A 21,054-nucleotide genomic window follows, 5' to 3' on the forward strand; every position below is an offset into this window, starting at 1 on the left:
CCCGTACATTCATACCAAGAACAGAAGATAATGGTGAGTTAATCTGAGTTCAAATGAAGCCATGTTCAGATAAAGTGCTCACTGAGTGTATGTGCTCTTGGGTGTTTTTTAGACTTAGTTATTAGACTAATTGCTCTTCTGCTGCTGTAGCCTATCCAGTTATAGGTTTTGACATGTTGTGTGTTCTACATCCCACTGTTATGTGTAATGTGTGGTTATTTGCATTACTGTCAATTTTCTGTCAGCTTTGATCAGTCTGGCCCTTCTCTACTGACCTCTCTCATTAACAAGGCATTTTTGCCCGCAGAATTGCTGCTCACTGTTTCTTGTTTCTTGCACCATTCTCTGTAAACTCTAGAGACTGTGGTGCGTGAAAATTCCAGAAGATCAGCAGTGACTGTAACTGTTACAAACTAACTAATCACACAGTGACTACCTCATCACACTGGGACTGTAATTAACCCAGTACACAGTGACTAATGCTGAGTTGCAAGGGCAATACATTCAACGGATTGGACCACAGCCTCATACTTTCAGGCCAAACTGATTCCACAGCCAGGTGTAATAAGGACCTCGGAATGATGAAACGAAGCCAGAAAACAGGGCGCTCTACAACATGTGTGGAAAAACGTTCAGCAAATCAGAGGAAACTGACTGTAATTCAATGCGCACTGCTGCTCACAGCCATAGAGTATCCAGTCTTTCCTTCAAACACTGGGGAACAGCGTTGTTCAGAGCCAAGTTTCACTACAGTAGTGACAAACGGCTCCATTGTACGGGCTGAGGAGACAGAGCAATATCCTGTGGTGATGATGAAAAAGGCATTAACACACACTAGCTCTCTCCCCTTTTTTTGGAACCCAGACGTAAACAGTTATTTTTGTCTTCAGTCACACAGATGTGTGTGCGGCATTAAGGGAGTGCTGGAACTGGAAAAACTCCAACCCGAGGTGGAAAAAAGGTAGCCCCTTCTCCAGGAAAACTGATCTCAAAAACAGCTACGGATCACCTACTGGGACAAACTGAACCATATGTACCCTGGACAAACACACATATACACACACACACACTCACACATATACGTACAACCATACATGCACAAGCTTACACACACAAGAACAAACATGCATATGCATACAAAAACACACACTTCACTTCACAGTTTTTGACTCGCTATGCATCGAGAAGAAATTAGACCCTGAACAATACATTTAATTTAAACAGATATAAGTACATTTCAGTAGAAATATAATAATACTAACGGAATATATTTGCATACGTATGCATGCATGCGCAGTGTAGACAAAATAATGTTCATACAGAGAGCCTGTGTTCTCACTCTGTATTCACTCCCCCAGGCAAGAGGTAACCGCGTTGAGCTGGCACACAGGTGGTCAACTGCACCTCAGCAGTGAGGTGTGGCATCACTTCCTGACTGAGGGCAGCAGGAGAGAGCCAGGGCCGGTGTAAGGCTCAGATATTGGACACTGCTGTGGTGCCACAGAGCTGGTCATGCTGACATTAGGAAGTGTTGAGTGAGTGCGTAACCCGGGACTTCTGCGGGAGCAACACTGCGGAGCGGGCAGGTAATCTGCAGGAATGTGAGCACTGCCAGGGGTCCCAACAGGGCCATTATGACCAAAAAATATGACCCCCATCACCCCCGCTCCCCAAACGGAGGAAACGCAGGGGATGCAAAACTCAGAGAGCAACGTGACTGAATGAGCAACAGCTTAACAAGCGCCCCTCCACTGCCACCACAAACCCCCATATCCTACTGATCACAAGCACAGGAAACAGGACAATACAGCAGCACGCAGACCCAGGTTTGCTGATTGGTCAAAATGTTATACCTTTATCCTGTACTTCCTATACATTGGCTACTTGGGAGTTTCAAATCACAATAGACTTGCAGTGCTTTCATATTTGTCATCAATTGTACAGCGTTTGGATAAAGGCGCTATATAAATGCCAACCATTTACCATTTGTATTGAAATATAACACAGATCATATTGAAATTGAAGGGTATAAGCATTTAACAGTGTGTATGTAATAATGTACTAACATGTTAAAACTTTGTGAGAAAAACAGCAGCTGATTTCCGCCCACAGGCCCAGAGCTGGCCGGAAACGTCCCGGGAGGAGATTCGATCCCCGCACGGTCCTACGGTTCACCGATTTACGGTCTTCGGCCCTGAGACCGCCAGTATGCGGTCAGCACGTACATACATACATATCAAACGGACGACAAGCAATCCCGTGACACGGACACAGACACACTCAAGCACTGGAGCACACACACACACACACACACACACACAAGCACACACGCACACACTTTGTTTTTGTCTGTTCCGCATTGTGCACCATTCTGTAAACTTTGTAACCCCCCCAACCCCTTCTGTTAAATATTAATGATGCTGGAATTTTTTGGTCAGTGAAGAAACTCAAGGTTTAGTTTTCTCTTTTGTAGTAGGCTCTGTAGAGGGCATCTGACCCTGGTCATGTGATGGAAGCCGTGCCTCTGAGAGTCACACGCTCAGTCCTGAGCCTGGGGTATTCGCAACTGTCCTAAACTCCACCCTTTCCCACCCCACCTAGCTAAAAACAACCAGCACACATTGGTCATTCTATCTGTCCGTCACATCCCGGGTGGGCGTGTCCTCACCTGGCATTGTTGTCCAGACACAGGTACTCTCGGGGGTCAGCCACACTGGCGTTGGTGGTCTTTACACCTTTGTCGATGAAGAGGCCAGCCTGAGGGGGTTAAAGAAACAGGGCGTGAATGAGGGGGGGGTAAAGTAAAGACGGGAATCCACATAAGCCCTCAGTTTACTTGGCCTGACTCACCAACGTGAACAAACATTGTCACAGCTTTAAAGCAGTGGCTCTTATCTCTCTGTTTCATAGTTTCTTATTCTTTTTTCTTTCCAGGAAACCAGCTGAGGAGAATAAACTGTCACCAACTGCTTAACAAATAACTTCAAGTAACAACAAAATATAGAACATTCTACAACTCTGCTTTTAAAGGATTATTATGGCACAAGAGCATTTTCTAAAAAAAAGAGAAACAGACAGTTACTGATATACAGTTGGACAATGAACTAAAATCCTAGATGCTTCATATACTGAATTGGAGGCAATTATCATCCCTCTCGCGTGACGACCCAGATTAGAATTTCCCGCTGTTTCACGCAATAGTTTATTCAGACGAACCCGGGGGCCACTTTTAATGGTCTGTGGTTGACGTTCTTCCCACTCGAGCTCTCAGAGCTCAGGTTACAGATAATCTGTCCTTCCACACGCAGCACATTACACACAGCTTACGAAAGGGTTAGCGATAGCCATAACACAGCCGTTCGCTCCTACACACCAATCACGTCCCTGTGATTGATGTGCGGTACTGCCCTGTGTGTCAGCTCTACCGGTCTCTCCTCGCCTCCGGCGAGACCTAAATCAAACGTCCCCGAATGTACACGCGCGCGGGAAAGAGTGACTGTTGTACGTTACGTAAAAGGCACTTTGCGAAATAGTTCACCCAAAGAAAACACAAGAGGAATGCGCACAAGTGCTAGAATGTTCTCTGAAACGGAGTGATGGTGCTGGTGTACAGGTCTGAGCAACAGAACCACACACAAACCATAAATAATATTTGGAATTCTTGTATAACTCAATCTTTATGCGCTAATGAGACACGGTGGAAGGTTCTGGAATGGATCTCGACTCCCCTCGGTGTGTGACAGAGAGGAAGCGTGTGCGCTTGTTTGTGTGTGTGTGCGCGCGTGTGCTTGTGCGTGTGTCCGTTCTTCTCAGCACCACAGTCTGGGTGAGTATTTGTTTTCAGAGTGGTATGGATGAACTAAAGCAGATGGTTCCAGACTTGAGGCCTGAAACGCACCCTGGAGCCCCAACTCCTCCCCTGCAACGAGGGCCTGCTGGGGTGGAAGGGTTCAGCCAAAACAAAGCGTGCGAGGCCTGGGTGCCCTGTGGAGGTGAGGGGCAGCTACCCCTGGACTCTGGAGGTGATTGGGAAAGGGGGCTTGTGGCGGGCGGGTAGTGTACGGACTCACCTTGAAGTTGGAATGCACTCGGTTGTTGTAGAATATTCCCAGAGGGGTGAGCTCAGACTTGGTTTCGGGGACCTTCCCGTGGGAGTCGCCGGTGGAGGCGCTGTGGAAAACATACCAGATCCCGGCATCCTGGGATACGAAGGAGGAGAGGGTCAAACAACAGCGTTCCCAAAGCCCAATCCCAATTATCACACCGGCAGCAGTGCCCGTTATTCAACATCCACCACTCAAAACAGCAGCCACGACTCAAATAAAATGTATTTAATGCCAGCAGGAGTGTCTGCCGTAAAAGCATGATTTCTGTTTTGTCAATAATCGTCCATCTCACAAGCAACAGTCAGATTATACAGTATACAGTTCCATAAAAGAAACAGACACACTAGCAAGGATTATGAAATCAATAACAACTGTGTTTAATGCTCTGTAGAAAAACAAGCAGCGGAAACACATTTGCAGGCATATTGTTGGGCAACCCAACACATGCGGGTCCTAACAGGGCTCCTGAGAAATATGAGGTTCCTGGAAGCTATTTTTACACAACATTGAACATTTGACTGACACAACTGAGGCATGGAGCATGATGTTAACACATGCAGTGCCCTCCATTATGTTTGGGACAAAGATCCATTATGCCTTGATTCACCACAATTTGGAATCACACAATTAGCATGTGGTTAAAGTGCACATTCTCAGATTTTATTACAGGGTGTCTTAAGCGTTTTGGTTTCACCATGTACAAATTACAGCGGTGTTTATACATAGACCCCCCCATTTCAAGGCACCATAATGTTTGGGACGTATGGCTTCACAGGTGTTTGTAACTGCTGAGGTGTGTTTAATGTGCTTAATGCAGGTATAAGAGAGCTCTCAGTACCTAGTCTTTCATCTAGCCTTTCAATCACCTTCGGAAAATATTATTGCTGTTTATCAACATGAGGACCAAATTTGTGCGAATGAAAGCCAAAGAAGCCATTATGAGACTGAGAAACGAGAATAAAACAGAGACATCGGCCAAACCTTAGGCTTACCAAAATCAACTGCTTGGAACATAATTAAGAAGAAAGAGAGCACAGGTGAGCTTACTAATCACAAAGGGACTGGCAGACCAAGGAAGACCTCCACAGCTGACGAAAGAAGAATTCTCTCCATAATAAAGAGAAATTGTCCAACACCTGTCCAACAGATCAGAAACACTCTTCAGGAGTCAGGTGTGGATTTGTCAATGACCACTGCCTGCAGAAGACTCCATGAACAGAAATACAGTGGCTACACTGCAAGATGTAAATCACGGATTAGCCACAAAAACAGGATGGCCAGGTTACAGTTTGCCAAGAAGTACTTAAAAGAGCAACCACAGTTCTGGAAAACAGTCTTGAGGACAGATGAGACAAAGATTAACTTATATCAGAATGATGGCAAGAGCAAAGTACGGAAAAGAGAAGGAACTACCTAAGATCCAAAGCATACCACCTCATCTGTGAAACACAGCGGTGGGCATGTATGGCTCCCGAAGGTACTGGCTCACTTATCTTCATTGATGATTAGCTGCTGATGGTAGTAGAAAAAATAATTCTGAAGTGAATCGACACATCCTGTCTTCTCAAATGAATGCCACAAAACTCATTGGCCAATTCATTCAACAGCAAGACAATGACCTCAAACATACTGTGAAGCAACAAAGTTTTTCAAAGCTAAATATGAATTGCTCCAAGCAGCTGTTGAATGCAAAGGATATGCAACAAAATATTAAACGACTACTTTTATTTACATAACATTGCTGTGTCCCAAACATTATAGTGCCATGAAATGGGAGGACTATGTATAAACACTGCTGTAATTTCTACGTAGTGAAACTAAAATGTATAAAAATTCCCTTTATTAAAATCTATGCGCACTTTAACATGCAAATTTGGTTAAAAAAAAATCTCAGATTGCGGAGTACAGAGGCAACTAAATAAATGATGGGTCTTTGTGTCAAACATTACAGAGGGTACTGTACAATAATTCCTATATGGGTTGAACAATGATACATGTCATGAGATTGTGCATGTCATGCCTTGCACAACGTGGAAAACCTTTCATCACTCAACGCCGATGAAATAACAGAACTACTTCCACATGGGGCTGGTTTCTTCATTAAAATTATGCAAAAGGCAGGCTCCTCCCCCCATCCCGCAGTTGGCATTTTTCATGGCACTGCCTGTAGCACACGTTTTTTGCCTCCGGGGGGCAACACTAAATGGCAGAAGTGGGTGGGTTTCCTGGGCATTTTTCACTGAAGATGGGTAATGGCTGATATGCAGCTATACGATCATGAACCTGCTTATCCAAACTTGTAATCTCTGATGGGAGTAAAATAAATGATACAAAAGTTCATCATCATATTTCACAGAGACCAGCAAGATCCCAGGTGGGCCAAGCCGGTAATGTCAGCTGCATTAAAGATTTAAGAAAGGATTTCAGTTTTATTGGCACTACATACCTTGTAAATTTGGGTTATACAGAGAAAATATTATTCTTCATAATTGGCACCAAGTTAATATATGCTCATATTGGGGGGGGTTTAGTGACTTTAACAGAATGTCTTTATTAAGTTAAGAGTGACCTTGGGAGAGCTCCAATGCCAAATATGTTATGCAATGTTTCAAGGGGTGCAGAATGAGAGATGAAGTCCAAAGCTATTGTGAAAATACTCCACAACCTCCAAATATGGACTACATCTCCCATTAGCATCTGGATCACAGTTCAGGTTTGATTGGCCAGACATAACACAGAGAACTCTCCTACCTGGGAGCCTGCCGCTGCATTGCTGATCAGGTTGTTGTCAGGGTTCGCAATCCAGAATGTAGACACAGCCCTACAAAACAACCACACGCACATATATATATATATAGATATACACACACACACACAAACAGATATAGCACAAATATTACAAATGGTCGATGGATAAACCAGGATGCCACCTCCATTGTCATAATGCTGAAAGTTCCACCACAGTCATTGTCAAAGCTTTCGAGTAATTCTGATTGGCTAATTTTTCATATTCAGGAAGAGGCATGAGTGAAAACAGAACCTCTACAATTAGTCATGGCAGAAAAGTTAACACCAGAACTTTGTTGCTAAATAAGGAAGTACAGCCACCACTTGATAATAGAACATCTCTGAAGATACAATAGTGGATATAGTGAAACCTGGCATAATCTGTGAGAAATCTGCATACTAACTGGGGAGGGGTGTGATATGGACATGGAAAGGCATGTCTCACTAAATGACTACAGGCACAGTAAGATTAGTCACACTGAAAGTAAACCACCGAATAACTTGCATGACCAGAAAAAAACTCTAAGACAATTCAACTATTCATTAAAAAAAAAACACACCCACAACTGGTCCACTGACACAAACAGAAAATTACTGGTGACTTCTGTCGAAGAAATAACTGTCCCACATAAACATGAATACACAAAACAGATTAAAATGTAATAAAAAATTTAATCCCTCCAATATGAGGCTGTATCTCACTGTAATTTAGAATAAATCAAAAATAATCAGGCGCTTACAGTAATATCCAATGTTCTTGTTATTAAGCGCAAAAATGAAAGTAAACACAGCAGACAACGAACGCTCGAGCACCTATGAAAACAGGACTCATCTCCCTGCCTGCCCCTTTTTCCACAAAGTTACCTTCAAAGGAAGAAGATAAACAGAAGACAGGCATGTGGAGGTGCACAGTGTTATTGCAGGGATAAGAACAGTATCCTCACCTTGTCAGAGGAAATTAAATATCTCTGCTCCCTTGCCTTGCTTTGGGTCTCAATACACTGCTGTACAAAAAAAGTAACCCTCCAAGTAAACTATCAATCCTGCCAGACTGTTTGGGCCTGGCTGTTTGCCCCTTCAAGGCCTCTATCTGTACCCCCCCCCTCTATCTGTACCCCCCTAACCACCACCCACTCCCACCCCCTGACATTCTTGACCCCTGACCCTCATTATTCAACACATGTGCTATCAGTTAAAACTTTGTTTTTAACAAACATCCGCCGTCGTGCGACAGTGTGGCAGCCGGAACAAGATCTAAGAGAACAGGTTATTAGGGAAATGGGAAGGCTGGCAGTTAAATAAATCTTGTTGTTCTTCTTCTTCATTTTTCTTTCCTTACAAGTGTGGAGTAGGATTTATTGATGTTTGGATGGTTTTTTTGCTCTAGCATAGTTCATAATTATGACACTCGGGTGAGGCGTGGGGTGTGCAAGGGTTAGAGTGCTGGACTTTGGTCCCAAAGGGTTCTCGATTGAAGACTTTAACTCTTTGGAATAACAAGTTTGCTTTTGTAAAACTGACAGAACAGTAATCTACCATGACGCGCCAATGTTTGTTCATCGATAAATAATGTGACATTATTCAGAACACATTGCGATTCTTACGAAGAAAAATAGCCCCAAAAGCCCAATGATCTCAAACTGATAATAACAGATGTGATTTAATGAAGGCTTTCCTTCGGTAAAAAATAATGCTTATCCACCAGGCCATAAAAAACATTAGGCACATAAGTTACAACATCTTACATGAACACTGCAGTGAGCACAGCTAAATATTCAGCATAGCGTAAAACTTTCAAAGAATTAGTGCCAAATTTTTTAAGGGGTGTGTGGTTATGAGACATTAAGCAAATCAATTGGAAGCGCTTACAAATGCCTGAAAGGGCCATGTAATGCTTTGATCATGAGTGAGCGTTTAGTGCTCTACACATAAAGCCGTCAATCTGTCAGCATCGAGGGTGGGGTGGGTAGCGGGGGAATTGGGGGGGGGGGGGGGGCAGGAGAGTGTACCAGCTTAGAGAGAATTTCCTGACTAGTGAACTTACGTAAAAGTGTGTGTGAGTGTGTGTGTGTGTGTGTGTGTGTGTGAGTGAGTGTGTGTGAGTGTGTGTGTGTGTGTGTGTGAGTGTGTGTGTGAATGTGTGTGTGAAATTCTTACTTGCATTCTGTTGCTGGTACAGGCACATATTTTCCAAACACTTTGTTTCTGATGGTGGTGCACATGGTCTCGTTACGGTCGGTCGGTAGGATGGTTCCTGGCTTGGTCACCAGCCCCAGGTTGTGGAAGAAAGTGTTCCGTTTCTCAATGCCGTCCTCCAGGAAAAAACAGTGTCCCAGTGTGTCGTAGCCAACGGTGTCCTTTATCTGGAAAGGGACATCATCTCATTAGGTCCCCACAACAACAGGAGAAACATCATGTGTCCACAGGCCATGTCAACACTGCGGCGTTGTCAAAGCTAACGGGATAATTAACAGTTCAAATGATTAGGAGATTGGAGCAGCTATGGTCACTTCCTGCTGTTGGAACAAGACCAAGATGTTTCCAAAGGCCAATCTTTCCATGAGGCCAAAAGCCACTTATCAAGGAAGTCTAAGGCAGCTTGTTTGGGTTTTTCTTGTATATGCGTGTGGAGATTATATGGGACTCAAGCCATATGCAAACGAAAAACATAAAAGACGAGCGATAACAGCACGACTGAAATGGCAGAGATGTCAACATGTTTGGGCCAGACTTCCGCTACTTAATAGCAGGCTGTCAGGAGTTTCACATTACCCTGTGTTATCACATTAAACCAGAACACAGGGAGCAGTCAATCAACACCCAAACATCGACAGCACACAAAAACACACAAATAACTACCCACAATTCCACAGGGCTCAAAGAAGAAATACCTTGCAGAACCAAAATGCCTGCTTTTATGTGTTTCTGTGTGTTTGTATGTGTGTGTGTGTGTGTGTGTGTGTGTGTGTGTGTACGTACATGTCTGTGTGTGGTGTCTGCGTGTTTATATGTAGAGGGTCAGAATCATTACATTCCGACCATTAGACCCTGTGGTCACAGGTCACCGTAGCGGTGAAGATGAAAGCCCCCGTATGCGTATCCACGGACGCGGCGGTGATTGGCGGCTCACCAGCAGGCCGTTGGTGGCGTGGACTGTGACGCAGCGGGAGAAGGAGTGGTGGATGGACAGGGAGTCCAGGTAGGTGGGCGAGCTGTACCCTCCCCTCTCATCCACGTCCCCACACAGGTGGAAGTTCACGGGGTACCTGCCCCTCACCTGCTGCCCCATGTGCTTCAGCTCCACGTGGGACAGGTGCACGGAGGTGAAGTTCTCAAAGATCTGCAGGTGAGCAGAGAAAGCAGAGGAGATTCAAGAGAAAAGGGAGAGAAGAGGGGAAATGTCTTAGGGCAGTGGTTCCCAAACCTGTCCTTGAACCCCCAGCTGGTCCAGGTATTTCATATGGTCCACCTCAAGCACACCTGATACAACTAATCAAGCCCTAGATGGAAGGTGTAGATGGAAACCATGAAATATCTGCACTGGCTGGGGGTATGAGGAGAGGTTTGGGAACCCCTGTCTTAGAGTATTAGCTAAAACAATAGCAAGCAGGCAAAAATAATTATCATTATTTGCTTTAATTAAAATGTTAATTAAAGGTACAATAGGTAAGATTTTTTTGTTAAACATTGTTTAACAACATTGTATAGCTGTACAATAATTCAAGCTCATTGGTTGAAAATCGGTTCTAATTGCCACAGCCAATGGCGTTTCAATGTCAGCACGTTTACAGAGAAGGGGGAGGGATAAACAATGTTGTGGTTTGAAGGTGTTTGTTGCAGCTATTCTTCTCTTGTACCTATTGTACCTTTAATACCCCTTCAGCCCAGAACTTGCTACTATTGACAGAATGTTTGCGTGGGTTTTCTTATGATTTGGAAATACAATAACTTATATGAGTCATGACAATAAGGGTGAACTGAACTGAACTGAACACAGAGGAGCTGGGGGGGGGGGGGTGTACAGTATATGAACTCAAATACAGACATTTGCGGTTAATAGGCTGCACTAATATTCAAAATACCCTGAGGACCGCAACATCTGTTTTACAGTACTGTGCATCGATGCCCTATCTGAGGCTACAAAGCCAGAAAATATTGCGGTTTTATAACTGAATACTCAGAAACATTTGACTTTGGTTGGTATGGGTCAGGGTGAGTAGTTGGGATTGGTAGGCTCTGGGAGGCCTGTTGGGATTGGTTGGCTCAGTTTGACCAGTTGGGTTGGCTCGTGTATAAGCTGCTATTACTGCAGAACTGTTCTTCTTTTTCCAAGTACAGTAAAATTTAATGAGCTTTTTGAAAAGGTGCCCCCCCCCCACTAAACCCCTACTATGCATCTGCTGACCGAATGTGTCTGTTACGAGCCAAGCTTCAGGCAAAGGAGGCCATGTTCTCTGCTAAAACTGAAGTAGCTTAAAAGACCAACTGGGCCCAAACAAACTGCAATTTACACTAAATCATACACGACATGAAATAACACAAATCTCTGTATTAACAAACTTCACAAAGCTTCATGCAAAATGGCCAAACCACTGGGAAATTAAGAATGAGACCAGCCTAAGAGTTGCCCTACACCAGAGTGAGGCGGTTACTGGTTAAAAGATGCACCTCTCCTCCAATCAGCGCTAGTTTACTTCTGCAGACGACTGTGTGTAAAACAGCCACTATACAGGTGTAGCACAGGTGATGCGCGTGCGTTACGTTTGCCAATTTTAATCGGCAGGACAAAGCACAGCAGCAAGAAATTAAACACAGAACAATTTCACCTACAATTTTTACTCCCTTTTGCCAAAAAAACCTTACATTCCTAATCAGGTCCAGACAATCCGACGGTTTCTACGCCAATGTAGCGGAGGCAGTAATTAACATACACTGCACAAACGCCATGGGGTTTCTGTTAGGGGTCCCGTCTTATAAAGGGAGTCTGTTTTCTGTTAGTCCGCATTGAGCAATCCCTTCTCGCTTACCGTACTGTACCACACGCAGAAAACCTGCTTTTAACCAAGCCCTGTCTCAGCACCGAAGTTTCAAAAACTTTAATTTTCCTCTGAGAGAGGGGAATGGCCTCGAGTGAAACAGCGGGAATGCGATTCCACTTGTATCACAAGAGAAGAGCTTGGGAAAACAGGCATGTGCAGTAAGAGGAAGAAAAATTATTTATTGCTTTATTACCCCTGACAGGCAATGCTTCATGGATAATCATGTAGTTATAAAACGCCCTCCCACACATGTACCTCTCTTAGGATACTGTTCCCTCCACTCCCTTACCGATGCTAGCATATGAAAACCTTATGTACAGTAGCATCAGGGATATTAAACACATAATGCATGCACACACACACACACGCACACGCACACACACGCACACGCACACACACAAACGCACACAAACGCACACACATACCTTTATGTGTCCTCCAAAGGAGTCGTAGCTGAAGAATTGGCACCAGTTTTCCCCATAGCAGGAGTTCTCCATCTCTCCGTGGATCAGGATGTTACGGGACAGGATGGCTACTTCTGCTCTCATATCGACCCCGTCCAAAATCTCCCCCACATGGGTGAACTGGGGCTTCCCTGCGGACAGTTAACAAAAGACAGGCTTTTACCCACAATGACCTGCTGAGGCAAGCCCATTACCCACAATCCCCTGCTGAGGTGAGAACAAGGCCCCCGATACCAGCTGCAGTCAATAGAAAAAGAAGAGACACGTAAGGGTCAAAAGAAGAAACTGAATGCGCTTTCATCCAAAAACAACCACAGACACCTATACACTTTGTAAAATGACAACAACTCCTTGGAAAGCCGATTGTGGTGGTTTGTGGAAGATACTAGTTATTGGCAAAACGAATGCTCTGGTTCAAAGTCACGAGGACAAAGACAAGCTACCTCTCCTCCTCTTCTTCACTGCAGGTTAAACAACAGGAAGAACACCCCCACCAACACCCCCAGCTCCGTAAGGGGGAACGCCACTGGAAGCTTCCACAGACAAGTTCCTACCCGCCCGGCAGAGTGAGCGATGACAGCTGTTAAAATCTGTTGGCTGGTTGCCAGGTCAACTGTGGCCTTGCACTTCTGCACCCCCCTCACCCCCACCCCCCACGTATCAGCATCACCACGGCGACCATGAGTAGGAGCTACTTTCCTTCCTGCAGGAAGGCGAGCGGTAGCATTAGTCAACCGGGGGCCAAAAAATAAGTGAAAACAAAGAAAGTAACACACTTGACGAGCAGCTGTATGTTCTTCTGCTCTGTCCGAGGCAGTGCCCCTGACACCCCCCTGTCCTGTCCTGTCCCAACCTGACTGGGGCTCACTTTGGCCAACCAGAGCAGGTTTAAGGTTACAGTGAATGACTCATAGTGCCCATATTCTTAGTAAGGGTGCAGGGAGACCGGCGTTGTGTCTATAAATACTACACACACAGATATATATTATGTTTACACACACACAGATTTATACATGCGTTTTTTTATATTTAATACGTTAAGCATTGAAATGATCAGGCTCAACACTGACTGTTCTGACTGCGCTCAAAAGGGGTAGTTGGGGACATTCTAAAAAAAAAAAAGAGCTCAGCTTGCAAGTCATTTAATAGAGGTCAGTCAAGATGTGCGGTCTGGTGCGTCCAGACTATTATTGTTTTACTCATCTAAATCTCCCCAATATAATATTTCTCAAATACCCATGGATTTTCGTCCTGGGAAGCTCAAATCTCCTGCTCTAACAGGGTGTTTGTGTGCGGACTGGGGCCAGTGAGGTAACCACGCTGATGAATAGCCGGAGGAAACCCCTCGCCCTGTCAGCGGTGCGTTGTTTTAGCCGAAAGGGAGCGCGGCGAACTGACAGAGGCCGGCCGCTGTAGACTCTCATGGGCACCGGCACAATGAGGTCTCTGTTCGTGCAGGAATTTTCATTAAGTCAGGCCCACTGTCACAGACCACGGAGCATGTCATCAGAAGACTGCCTTACCTATAAATCAGGCCCGCCCGGTACAGCACGGAGACGCCAGAACAGCTTAGCCACACCTGAGCTATTCCGTTATGAAACACAGGGTATAACTGATTGGCCATCAGTGCCTCAACATTCTTTAGCAGCGGGTTATGCTTCCAAAGGCCCTGAATGCGGGGAGCAATGAAAACTAAGGATACGGGTTCAAATCCAGCTATAGCACAATGCCAGGATCCAATAACCACTGAACAATGATTTCTTTCACACCAAAGCACAACTTTTTAAACATTTTGGCAGAACTGCAATTCATTTCTCAGGAGATTAGTATTTGCGAGATTAGTTTTCGCTTCTAGGTCATGAGTCATGTGACTGCGGCCGGTGATTCGATTCCTGCTTGCACTGTCAGAGCGAGCGAGATGTTTCATCAGAAGAATGACTAACGGATGACAGGGGTCAGATCCATGAACACCCAGGAAGCCTTTTCACTCTTGTAGCTTGGCAGTGTATGTTAAAACCAGTAGTTAATTATGGATGTGAAATGACAGCCATTTTATTTCATATTTAAAGATCTCTATTTTTTGTAATATAGTATGTTGTAATATAATCCTGTATGGGTCTCTGTCTCTAAAGGACACAGTAACAAAATATGAATTAATTTGACAGAAAAAAAACTTTCTCTCAGTTAACATAATCATAACCAGAGCAGAAGAGATTTGTTAATAGTTACATTTCCGCAAGATTCTGCTAACACTCTCTGTTGCCATCAAACCCCACTCACTATTATCCCAAATTTGATTTCCCTCCAATTATGAACTCAGCAAACATTTTCAGGTGTGTCAGCATACACTGAAATGTCAGGGTGTAAAACCTGCTCTTTCCCTTTCTCCCATAAAATCAGGATAAAGGCTGGACAAAGCCGGACTGAAAAGACTGAACAAAGATGGGAGAAATCTCTCTCACAGACCAATGTGTGCTGACCTCAAAGAGAACGTCTAGTTGCGTAATACACTGCGGGTAACAGACCTCTAGGCTTCTGGAGAGATGTTTACTTGAGAGAAGGAAAAGTGAGTAGTGAAGTCAAGGAACAGAGACAACTGCCAAGGCCACGGTCACCTGATGCAACCAGACCCTCTTTCACAGAGAAGAACTACAGTGGAAATAATTATTTTGACACTGTTTTTATTCTCCTTAAATGTATTCCCTCTCAAACCCCGATTCTCATTAAATCCTGTAATCATGTGGAAACATGCATATTTTAATACTGATATCAATAAAATAACCATACAACTATGTACTTACATTTGCGTTTCATTTACTAACATAGTGACTGAGCTCTCTCGGCTATGAATATGTTTATACGTTTACTGTTACTCTAAAGATACTGTAGTCACATCACTTCCTGAATTTAATTTGTCCCACCAATGTTGGCCAGGTGAGTGGCGTTGAATCAAAGCATCTGCCTAAAGAGTAACTGAATAACTTCCAGTAAAGTGCGAGCGCTCTCCTCACCGCGTATCCTGACTTGGTTCTTGGTGCAGTCCGGACAGGGCAGGAGGGTGAACTCCTCGGCCTGGTACATGGAGTAGTCGGTACTGGCCACGACGATCCGATCCCCGGGCCTCCAGCTCCGAGCGTCGTCCTGCAGGTTCAGAACCACCTGGTCCACAGTGTCCACCTGGAACCCGGATATGGGGAACCCTGGGGGGCAGCGGAACAGCAGGGATTCAGGACAGCAAACATGAGAGCGTGGAACGTCACCAAACCCATTTTGTGAAATGGCGGTTAAGACACAGCAAGAAAAATCCCAGAGCTCAAACACACAGGTTCAGTGCAAGATAGAGAGGGGTCAATCTTATTGCCCAATTCAATCTATTCAGGAAATCAAAAACTCCGCATTGGAGATTATGGCCATTTTGTAAAATTCATTAATCCCATTTCCTAAATTGTCCCAATGCAAGTGACCTCCAGGCTGCAAAATGGCTGCTGCTAACTTGGAACACAGCCCGGCACTGTTTGCAAAAACTACACTCCCATAATTCCATCTTAATTTGTAATACATGAGAAAGAATAAGGAGTGGACACTTTGATTGTGTTCATTGATCACTTTATCCCTCAGGGATTTATATAGTTTTACACACTACGTCAAGTTCTGTATGTTCAGGTTTTACCGCAATAGTTCTGTTTAATTTGCTTCAGGGTTACAATGGGTACGCCCTTCCCAGCAATAGATCCCCCAACCTTTCAGAACACAATCCCCATTATTAACGGGTTAAGCAGACACACCTTCCAGAAATAACACCCAACCTGTGTAAATATCACTGTTCTTAGCGGCAGTAAAACAATTAAAGAGCTGGTTAGGCCACAAACATGGTGCTTATCTTTGAAAGGCAGGTGTTTTGTCAACCCTCTTTTAAAAGTAGGTCTCCTGAACAAGGGTTGTGCCAATCAAATTCAAAGTATCTTATACTTGTGATCTCGAACAGATTTCAGGAAGCCCATTCTCAGAAAAGGTCACTTCCTCATGTACATAGTCTAGAGCAGGAGTGACAGACTCCAGTGCTGGAGGGTCGCAGTGCCAGCGAGTTTGTGCGCTTCGCTCCCAATCAGCAGTCATAGACAAGGTGTGGACTCTTTAGCCAGCGAGTGACACAAATGAGTGTTAAAGCACATTAAACGCCAGCAGACAATTTGGCCCTCTGGGTATTTAACCTTAGCTGCACTTCCATGCCTTCGTCAAGGGGCAGCACAAACACGCCTTGCAGGTGTGAAAGCTCGTAGGGGGGATTGCTCTGGTTGAAGTCACAAGGATAACATTACATTAAATTATTGGCGTTTGGCAGACTTATCCAAAGCGACATACAGTTGATTAGACTAAGCAGGAGACAATCCTCCCCTGGAGCAATGCAGGGTTAAGAGCCTTGCTCAAGGGCCCAACGGCTGTGCGGATCTTATTGTGGCTACACTGGGATTCGAACCCCAAACCTTGCCTGTCCCAGTCATGTACCTTAACCACTAAGCTACAGGCCGCCCTTAATAAAGATAAGCTATTCCTCTTCCTCACTGCAGGGTAAACCACAGGACAAACCCCTGGCTCTAAACGCTAGCGGAAGCTTCTCCGGCCCCCGGCCCCCGGCCCCCGGCCCCCGGCAGAGGGAGCGATGGCGGGGGCTAAAGCCGGTTGGCGGGTGGCGAGTGTTCGGCAGCGAGGCGGGACGCACCATTTCGCCACTCGCTGTAGGCGGTGACGGAGAAGCGGACACCGTCCACGGTGACGTAGTCGTGACGGGCCAGCGCCTGGCCGCCCGTGTCGTGGTTCTCGTGTTCCCGCATGTCCTCCGAGCAGGAGCCGTTACCCCCGCCAATCACAGACACCAGCGCCCACGCCTGTCTGAGAGGAGAGGGGAGGGGGGAGGGTTATGAAGAACAAGGGATAGAGGGAGGGTACAGATGGTAAATTGACTTTTATCCAAAGTGCTTTACAATTAATGCCTCTCGCTCACCCATTCACACACACACACACTTACACACCAAGGACGAGAGTCATCGGGGGTTAGGTGTCTTGAACAGGGACACTTTGACACACCCAGGGTGGGGGGATCAACCCAGCAACCTTCTGACTGCCAGACGGCCGCGGTTACAGTGAGCTAATGCCGCTCCCAGAGACATGTGTTAAAATTATATTTTATTGTCTGTTATTGCCAGAGAGCAATGCCACACCAAAAACACATCTTACGATTTTTATTCAGAAAAGAATGGAAGGAAGGAAAGAGAAAGAGGGAAGAAAGGAGAGGGAGAGAAAGAGGGAAGAGAGAGAAGAGTAGGGGGAAAAAAGCGAAAGGATTTATCACATAATATAAAGGAAGGCACTGACAATGAGAAAGGCTCCCGTGGAGCAATGAATCACAAAATAACAAAAACATACACAAACAAAGGAAAGACAAAGGAAAGACAAAGGCCTGCTTGGCTTCATTTCCATGAGCTGTGCCCAGGTGTTCTGGTCTCCAGTCAAAGGGCTTGTGTTGGAAAGCATGACTTCATTTTCAGCTGAAGGCTGTCTCTGTGTGAGCCCAGAATTCAGACCACTCTCAACCATGAGGGACACTCATGCTAGGATCTGAGCCAGGGGCAGATGCCCCCCCCCCCCAACTGCCCCACCAACACCCCCTGAGTCCACATTCTATGTGCCCTTGACTCTTTGGTGACAACCATACACTGGAAAGTTCCCACGATGTCCCTAGTTGGCACCATTCATCATCATTCCGCCAAACCAGTCAGAGGCTCCTGCCTGGCAGCGTGTCCCACTTCAGGGACAGAACAGAATGGAAACATTGGTGCAACGTTTCCCCACTGTTGGCACAAGGGTCTCCATGTCCTTACTCCTCTGTGACCGGTGACGCAGGGCTGTGTGAAAAAGCACTGGCCCCCGGCAGAAATATCACTGACTCAACACTTTTATACACCTGCTGCAATATCCACCCCCCCATCAAAAAAAACAAAAAATTCCTGAGGCAAGTCTAATTTCCGATGTCACTACTGCTACGACTAGACAGTAGTTTGTTTCCTCACCTGGGGCTTTTCGTGACCTGGGCCTTCCCCCCCAGGTCACGAAAAGGACATGAAAAGCTCACATATCTAATCAGAAATATAGCCCCAAAAACCACATTATTTTTTTATCAGGCAAATATGCAGACATACCGCAGCTAGCAGAACTACCCCAGCCATATTCCGGATCCTTATATTTACTTAGCAGCCTCAAGGTGACTTGGCCGCATTGCTGGAATTGTTTGAGAAATTACGCATCCACACAGCTGGAGGTTTTACTGCAGCCATTATGGCTCAATGCCTGGCTCAAAAGAGCAGAACCCACAGCCCAGTTGCCAGCCTTGCATTTCACTGCTATTCTATACCATGGAAAACCTCCCACTGGTGCCACTTCCACTTCCTGCTCCACCTTTCCTGTCGGGAAAAAATCACTCTTCTTCTTGCGAAAAGCGTCTGACGCACGAAGAACCATTCTGCTGAGATCGGACCTTTATTTTCTTTGCGGGTGCTCAAACCTCAAACTTCAAAAAGAGGAATTAAACTCAGAACACCCAATTTCCTAAACTCCCTACACTGCCATATTCAGTTCTGTTCACAGCTTTGTGAAAAGAATATCCAGGCCACCATGTTAACGGCCGGGCCTGCCAGGACAAGTCTGGTTTTGGGAGGTCGAAGGCATTTTCTTCCGCTGTTTTGCCTGGGAGCAGATATACACAAAGACTGAAGAACAATCCCAGGGACTTGGAAATGACAGGGCAGGGAGGAGTAGGCAAGGTGTAGGTGGTAATTTCCTGAACAGGTTGTGAGTCATTCGGCCCGTTGAAAGCAGGTATCTGCGGGTATGTGTGCCGGATAAGACAGAATTGCTACTTGGTCCAAGGTTTACAGAGGACCATGAACTTCATTACCCAGAGTCCCTTGCTACAGCTAATTTAAAGTAAGCCCACAGACTTCTGGTCAGAAGCACACAGTAGATGTGGTGTAATGGGGAGCAGAGGTTAGAGTGCTCAGCAGGGGAAGCCAGCCCGAGGGTGCTTGTGGGGGGGTTTAAAGGTTTTAGTGGGTATAAAAATGTCCAGTCAGTAGAAAATGATCCACTGACAGCATCGATCATTGTAAAAAGTGTTCCAAGTGCTGTCTAAATCTAAAAGCAAAACTGAAACAGCACTTGGCCAATGTACTTTGTTTTCTGTGAACCCCCGCCTACAGAAGTGAGAAATTGCTCAAACCACAAGCGGAACATTCACAAAATTATCACCTCCCATATCTATTGTTCCATCCTCAGGACCTCAAATACCAACTGCCTTTGTGGCAGTTGACCCCACCTTCTAGAAGAGAGCACTTCAGGCTCCAACAGCAAACAATCTTATTTTAAAAGAAGATCATCTTATTTTAATTTTTCAGAAGGACAAAAGATGTATTTCTATGACTTTTAGCAGCCCAGTTGATGGAAATTTTGTCCCATTCTGATTATTTGTTTCCTCTTCCACTGATTATTTGAGTATAGATCCTGATGAAGAGCACATCTGATAATGCCCTGCATGCATAAAAAAGGAATTATAAGGGAACATAACAAAAGTAAATAGACTTCACTTTTAATATTAATAAAAACCACTTCATAAATGAAATGCATTGCAGTTATTGCTGGGGGTAATGTATGAATACATTTCTTTGTAATCGGATCCTTTCTGTCGGCTGATCTCGGTAGAGGGCGGAAAACAGTAATTAGAGCGTCTTTATGCTTAGATCAGTCCTCCAGAGGCTGTAAGATGCCAGGTTTCTTCCCCAAGTGAGTCATGCCAAAGACCCCAGAGTGGACCATCTGTTTGGCACTCAACATCCGAGATGTGCACTGTGGGTAATGACCCACCACTGGGTCTGCGCTCTCTGGGGTGGGGGGGGGGGGGTGTTAAAACTTGTTAAGACTGTTCCAGTGCATGGATGAACCACGCGGTCTGGTATCCAATATGGACCATAGCGGTGCTGACTGTGGTCTGTGGTCAGTGGTCAGTGGTCAGTCTCGGCAGTCTCAGCTACGATGTCACCGAGGGAGGGGGAGAGCGAGTCTCAGCTGGCCAGGATGACGGGATCTGATTGTGGACCAGCAACCTCTACTGGTCGATTGGGCACTCACGATTCACCTGTAGAGTTGTAGGCGAAAAGTCTTCCTCTGACTCAACTCTGTGCGAGTCTGAATTGTCGACCATAGAGGGAAAAAAATAATAATAATCATCGACTGACATCAGATGAAAGGACCAGTACCAGGAAACAAACTTGTTGTAAGTTGTAACTGTAACGTTACAACTGTAACGTTAATGCTAGCCGCGTGAGCTAACGATACACATTCACAAACTTTCCAAAACATCTGTAGTAACCTAACGCTGCAATATAATTTTTGTATCGGACGGTTGTCTTTGAGTTGCAGCTTGTAGGTTTTGTCATTTCACTTGCACAACATTGTGAGCAGCGACGATGTTAAATGTATTTTCATATTTCTACACAAAATTATGATTATTTTGGCGATGTCAGTAATGTAAGGCGTTAGTTCCTGATTTTTCAATGCAGGTATAAATAGCCGGGTTACGAGCTCGTTACACTTCATTCGTTAAACTTA

The 21,054-nt window shown here is 45.2% G+C and overlaps 1 protein-coding gene across 1 annotated transcript in view; it reads right to left on the reverse strand.

Moving 5' to 3' along the window:
• cemip2 (cell migration inducing hyaluronidase 2) overlaps positions 1-21,054 on the reverse strand; it is a 60,725-nt gene that overhangs the window by 20,229 nt on the left and 19,442 nt on the right. Inside the window, exons 5-12 of the mRNA XM_061261459.1 lie at positions 17,117-17,286; positions 15,408-15,596; positions 12,358-12,527; positions 10,024-10,233; positions 9,051-9,256; positions 6,858-6,927; positions 4,071-4,199; positions 2,669-2,757 (exon numbers count right to left, since the gene is read on the reverse strand). Coding sequence (XP_061117443.1) covers positions 2,669-2,757; positions 4,071-4,199; positions 6,858-6,927; positions 9,051-9,256; positions 10,024-10,233; positions 12,358-12,527; positions 15,408-15,596; positions 17,117-17,286 — 1,233 coding nt within the window. The remainder of the gene's footprint in view (positions 1-2,668; positions 2,758-4,070; positions 4,200-6,857; positions 6,928-9,050; positions 9,257-10,023; positions 10,234-12,357; positions 12,528-15,407; positions 15,597-17,116; positions 17,287-21,054) is intronic.

The sequence above is a fragment of the Conger conger genome, chromosome 11, assembly GCF_963514075.1.
Source record: "Conger conger chromosome 11, fConCon1.1, whole genome shotgun sequence".
Taxonomy (NCBI): domain Eukaryota; kingdom Metazoa; phylum Chordata; class Actinopteri; order Anguilliformes; family Congridae; genus Conger; species Conger conger.